At 54.2% G+C, this 5,923-nt stretch overlaps 1 protein-coding gene across 1 annotated transcript; it reads right to left on the bottom strand.

Moving 5' to 3' along the window:
* Positions 1-742: 742 nt before the first annotated feature.
* Positions 743-3,944, bottom strand: LOC134434432 (thioredoxin-interacting protein-like). The gene is made up of 8 exons (XM_063183088.1): positions 3,505-3,944; positions 2,892-2,964; positions 2,633-2,780; positions 2,260-2,362; positions 1,916-2,172; positions 1,668-1,824; positions 1,423-1,571; positions 743-1,341 (listed from the first exon to the last, which is right to left on the bottom strand). Exons 1-8 carry the CDS (start codon positions 3,752-3,754, stop codon positions 1,282-1,284), a joined length of 1,197 nt encoding a protein of 398 aa, XP_063039158.1. The 5' UTR covers positions 3,755-3,944; the 3' UTR covers positions 743-1,281.
* Between the last annotated feature and the right edge of the window lie 1,979 nt (positions 3,945-5,923).

Below are 5,923 nucleotides of genomic sequence, written 5' to 3'. Positions count from 1 at the left end.
TGTGCCTCAGTTTCCCTTCTTTGCATTATTTTTTTTTTTGCTCAGCTTTTTTGCCTTTTTTTTTCCCCCTTGAAAAGAACAGGAAACCACCCCAGAGCTGCTCTCAGCAAAAAAAAAAAAAAAAAAAGGAAAAGCAGTTCCTGCCTCAGTTTCCCCACTCTGCGCCCCCAGCTTGTTTCAATCTCTCTGTGCCTCAGTTTCCCCTCTTTGAATTTTTTTTTTTTCTCAGCTTTTTTGCCTTTTTTTTTTTCCCTTGAAAAACCAGGAAAACCTCCCAGAAGCCCCCCAGAAAAAAGGCAGGAAAAGCAGTTCCTGCCTCAGTTTCCCCACTCTGGACCCCCCTAAGTTTTAACTTCTCTGTGCTTCAGTTTCCCTTCCTTGTACTATTTTATTTTTTTTACTCTTTTTTTCCCCTGAAAAAGAACAGGAAATCTTCCCAGAGCTGCTGCCAGGGAAACCTCAAAAATGCCCCCAGAAAAAAAGGCAGGAAAAACAGTTCCTGCCTCAGTTTCCCCACTGTGTTTTCATCTCTCTGTGCCTCAGTTTCCCCTCCCTTTATTATTTTTTTGCTCAGTTTTGCTTGGAAAAAACTAGAAATCTCTCCAGGTCTGCTTCCAGAAAAAAACCCAAAAGCCCCTCCACAAAAAAACCCAAAAATCGGGAAAAGAAATACTTTCTATCCTGACTCCAAGGAGGTTCCTGCCATTCTCCCACCTCTGAGAAAAGACACAAAACAATAAAATAATTTCATTTATTTATTACAACTTTATTACAAACTTTGCCCCCCAGGGGCTGCGAAAAAAAAGTACAAAATTTGCATTTTTGTGCTTCCCACCCCCCCCCGACAGACTATGTACAAAACCAGAGTACAAAAGGTCGTGACACCGACTCTGTGTCGCGACAGGACGGATGCACGATGTCACAGCGCCCCCTCCTCCCTCGGCGGGAGCGCCCAGAGTCACGAAATGAGGCTGGAATTAATTAAAAACCACAACTCCCTGCCTGTCCCCGTCACGACAGGACCAGCACCGCGCCAGCCGAGATCTCCCAGCCGGATCTGCTTGGTCTCCCCACAGTTCCTTGAGGTGTTTTCTGTCCCTCCAGATTTGAGGTGGGGAGCGCAGGAATTCCTCGGGAACGATTCCTGGGAGCGCAGCAGCTCCCGGGGCTGCAGGAACCCCTCGGGGATTGCAGGAATTTGCAGCAGCTCCTCAGGAATGTGACATTTTTTCCCTTTTCCAGACGCGCTGTGCAGTCAGAGCCCGGGTGTGGGTGCGGAGCTCACTGGACGATGTTGTTGTTGTTGGTGTTGTTGTTGTTGTTGGACACGCAGGGATCCACCTGCGAGCAGCGGGAGGGTGAGGAGCCTGCACAGGTGAGCCCATCGGCCCCACCTGGCCCCGGCGCCGCTGCCGCGCTCACCTCCGTGTAGGTGGGGGGCGGCATGAACTTGAACTCGGGCGCGTACATGAAGATGGGGCTGTCGAAGCCGTCGGGATCGTCCAGCAGGGGCGTGGTGGGGCTCTCCAGGCGGTGATCCTCGGGCACGATGTCCAGGTAGCACGGGGGAGCTGCGGGGAGGCAGGGAAACGCTGATGAGCTCGGCTGGGACATCACAGAGGGGTTCCACACACCCCCAGAGCCTGGGCACATCCCACCCCGCTCACCCTCGGGAGCGTCGGGCAGGTTCAGGTCCACCCAGCTCATCTCGGAACTGGTCTGACTGGCCATGCTGGAGCTGCGGCTGCCGATGCCGGAGCGGCTCCCGATCACCAGGGGCAGCTCCAGGATGATCTTCTTGGAGCCCGGGACGCTGACGTAAATCTGAAACAAAAAAAATAACCCAAACTCAGACATCTGTAGCACAAAACCCCAGAACGACAAAAAACCCGAAATGAAGAAAATGAGAACTCACCTGCAGGAAGTATTCCACCCTGAGGATGTTGCAGCCCAGGATGGAAGGCTTCAGCTTCCTCACGCGGATGGTTTTGCCCCGCCACGACTCGGAGGTGCCCGAGATGATGTGGTTGCCACGGACGCAGGAGAGCTTCTGGGAGAACACCTTGGTCTGCCCGTTGGCCAGGTAGGTGTGCTTGGCCACGATGGCGGCCTTGGGCACCACGATGCGCGAGCAGGTGTTCTCAAAGTCGGCGTTGATGCAGATCTCATCGCCTGCCAGGGGAATGACCAACTGTTAAAGGTGTTTGGGGTTTCCCCAAGGTGCCCCCACTGCAGCTCCCTGTTCCCAGCAATCCTCACCTTCACAGAAGCCCTTCCTGTCGATCTGGGCGCTGACAGACACGCGGCCATCGGGGATGAACATGCACGACACTTTCTTCTCCTTTTTGGCTGCAACTGGAGACTGTGGGGAGAGAGGGAACAGTCAAACACTGGCCCCATCTTGTCCTTCCCACCCTTCCTTCCTCCTTTTCTTCCTTCCCCTTTTTGCAACCGAGCCTCGAATTCCCCTGGAGCGCCCAACATGCCCCACCCGGTGTCAGTTTCTGGAATTATCCACACCTCCTTAATCCCACCCTTAATCCCGCTCAGATCTGATTAAAGCCACCACGGGCTTGGGCTGACCCTCCCCAAGGGCTTTTCTCGCCAGCTCTGAGAGAGACAAGGGGCTCACCAGCAATTCTGGGGTGTTCACATCCACAGGATCCATCACCTCGAAGCGTTTCTTGATCAGCTGAGCGGGGCAGGACGGGCGCTCCAGAGACGCCTGCACCCAGTAATCCACAGAGCCGTACTTGCCCTTGAACGTGGTGCCCAGCGGCCTGGAGACAAACAGGGGGTCACTCCAGAGCCAAAACACGGCTTTTCCAGTTTGATTCCAGTTTAATTCCAGTCTGATTCAACCCCAGCGGCAGCTGCTGCCTCGTACTCACCCCTGGGGCAGCTCGAAGCCGAATTTGTACTCGTACTTGTTGCCGGGTCTCAGGATGACTGAGCCGTCGTCATCTGGAGGAGGAAAAGGGCAGGGAAATCATCAGGGTGATCCCGAGCTCCGAGGGTGTTGGGTAACCCCTGTCCACACCCCGGGAACCCCGTGTTCTCTGCCTGCACCTCACCAACACCCCGGGGCAGAGCTGAGCGTCCCGCAGGCTCCACCCCAGCTCCAGTTTCCCCTTTATCTCCCAGCTCCAGCCCCAGGGTGTGATCCTGTGCCCGGCCCTGGCCGTGCCACCGGTGCTCCCAACCCCTGTGGAGTCAGAACACACCACAGCAGCTCCCCAGGCTCTGATTTTGTCCTTTAGTTCCCAAACTTCGACTTGGCTTGGCCAAGTTACTACGTTTTTCTAGATTTAGTTATTTTTCCCAAACTCCAGGCACACCATTAAGGCTGTGCTGGTGATCAAGGGTTCTGAGGGCGCCCTTCCCAAACCCCCTACCCCATCCAGCCTCACCACACCCCTTCTGTGCCCAACCCCTAAATTGGGTTGGGTTTATAAACCAATATTCAAAGCCACCCTCACCACTTTTCCAGCCCCATGGCCTCACCTGTGGGCTGCTCCTCAAGGGCCAGCACGTCCTCGAAGCGCAGGTACTCCATCTCCTGCCGGCACTGGGCCGGGCCCTTGGCCCAGGTCACCCTGGCCACGCCACACGCCAGCACCTTGACGGCGGTGACACGGGTCACCTCGGCCACCTCCACCAGCACTCGCCCGGCCACCTTGTCCCCGCTGAAGTAAACCTTGTCGGGCTCGCTGAAGGCCACAGCGAAGTTCTTCACCTTCTTGAACATCACCATGGCTGGGGTAGGACGAGGAGGAACGGTTTGATCAAGTAAAGGCTGCAGGGTGTTAGCCCTGTAGGGCAACAAAATCCGCCCGAGGCAAAAAAAAAAAAAAAAAAAAGGGAAAAAGGGAGCGAAGGCTTTGTTGAGAGAGACGCTGCGAAGTTCCCACAGGAGCTCCTTGCCCCGGGACCTCAGCGCTCTGAGGGAGCCGCTGCTGTCTCCACCTTTTATAGGCTCGGGGTCCCCGCCCACCCCCGCCCGCGCCTGTTGCTCCCGGGGCCGCCACGCTGAGGGCGCGTGGCCGGGCGTGCTGCTCGCGTGATCAGCGCGCTGATTGGCTGCCGCTGCCTTGTTTACGGCAGCACTGACCAATCAGAGCAGCGCCCGGGGAGCGTGGACAGCGTGTGAAGGAAAGCAGCGCGTGTTCAGCGGGGGCGGGACGGACGGGGGTGGAGTGACAGCTCGGGGGACCAATGGGGAGCGAGGATGGGCGGTGGCTCTGGCCAATGGCGAGCGCGGAACACGATGTAATGTTCCCAGGGTGGGGGGGGCACGGGGGTGTTGTTCCCAGTTTGGGACAGGCCGCGTTGTACTGGGAGCACTGGGAGCGGCCCTGAGGGGCCCTGAGGGGTGGGGAGCCTTCACCTCCTTCCTCAGAATCCTACCCCCAACCCAGGGTGTGAGAAATGAAATCTGGGGGCGCCTCCATTGCCCTCTCTCAGCCCCCCCAGTGAACTCTCCCCTATTAATTTGGGTTAATTAGGGCGGATTTGGGGTACGGATGAAACTGGGGGTGACTGAGCAGGATTTTCCCTTTTATGCTGATTCCATCCCCTGGAATCCTTCAGCTGCTTCTGAGGGGCTCTCTCAGCCCCTTGGATGGTATTTTCACCCCCCCTGCACACACTCCCCTCTGTTATTTGGGGTAAATAAGGGTGAATTTGGGGGTTCAGCATCAAATTTGGGGTTCCCAAATTTGGGGGATTTGAATTTGGGGTTCCCTCCCTGTTCCTGGTCTGTTTCTGGGACCGTTCTCACCACCTCAGTGGTACTTTTACCCCCCTGCACACATTATCTCCCCTCTGTTATTTGGGGTAAATAAGGCTGAGTTTGGGGGTTTCAGCATCAAAACCTTAATTTGTGGGGGTCCCTCCATGGCCCTGATGTGTTTCTGACACTCCCCCGCCATGATTTGAGGTAAATAAAGGTGAATTTGGGGGTTCCCTCCCTGTTCCTGGTGTATTTCTGGGAGTGTTTTTTGCTTCTCACTCAGCTTGGGGACACTTTTCCCCCAAAATATCCTTCACAAACATCGACCCAAGCTGCAGCAAACACTCAAATCAACTCCATAACCCCTGGCCCTGTTTTCCAGCAGGGATTTGAGCACTAAAACAGAATTTCTCCTCCTTCCTAACCCCTCCAAAACAGACTTTGCCTTCCAAGAAACCATCATATTTCCCTCCCTGCACCAGCATTACTCCACGGCAAGAATTTGCCTTTTTCCTCTTTTTTCCCCCCAGTTTTTGGTGCTTTCCCACTTCAGGAAAATCCAGAGGAAAGAGGAGAACAATGTGCATGGAGCCCTGGCGATGTTTTGAGCAGTAAAACAGAATTTCTCCTCCCTTCCAACCCCTCCAAAGGAGACTTTGGTTTCTGAGAAAATATCAGATTTCTCTCCCCACATCAGCATTGCTCACTCCAGAACAAGATTTTTCTCTTTTTCCTCTTTTTTCCCCCCAGTTTTTGGTTCTTTCCCACTTCAGGAAAATCCAGAGGAAGAAGAACAATGTCCAGGGACCCCTGGCCCTGTTTTCCAGCAGGGATTTGAGCAGTAAAACAGAATTTCTCCTCCTTCCCAACCCTTCCAAAGGAGACATTTTGGATAAACTATCAGATTTCTCTCCCCACATCGGCATTACTCACTCCAGAACAAGAATGTGCTCTTTTCCCCTTCTTTTTACCCCAATTTTGGTGCTTTCCCACCTCAGGAAAATGCAGAGGAAGGAGGAGAACAATGTCCATAAACCCCTGGCCCTGTTTTCCAGCAGGGATTTGAGCAGTAAAACAGAATTTCTTGTCCTTCCCAACCCCTCCAAAGGAAACTTTGGTTTCTGAGAAACTATCAGATTTCCCTCCCTACACCAGCATTACTCCACGACAAGAATTTGCTATTTTTCCTCT

This window comes from Melospiza melodia, unplaced genomic scaffold (genome assembly GCF_035770615.1).
Source record: "Melospiza melodia melodia isolate bMelMel2 unplaced genomic scaffold, bMelMel2.pri scaffold_363, whole genome shotgun sequence".
Lineage (NCBI taxonomy): Eukaryota > Metazoa > Chordata > Aves > Passeriformes > Passerellidae > Melospiza > Melospiza melodia.
Note: the sequence above shows the minus strand (reverse complement) of the source record. Positions and strands in the feature narration are given on the sequence as shown.

Bases quoted from the DNA above. Each gene is read 5' to 3' on its own strand.
- LOC134434432 (XM_063183088.1), bottom strand. From the start codon at position 3,754: ATGGTGATGTTCAAGAAGGTGAAGAACTTCGCTGTGGCCTTCAGCGAG. The intron at 2,781-2,891 runs GTGAGTACGAGG...GTTTGTCTCCAG, and splicing joins GGCTTCGAGCTGCCCCAGGG to GCCGCTGGGCACCACGTTCA. The intron at 1,825-1,915 runs GTGAGTTCTCAT...TTTTTGTTTCAG, and splicing joins GGGTGGAATACTTCCTGCAG to ATTTACGTCAGCGTCCCGGG.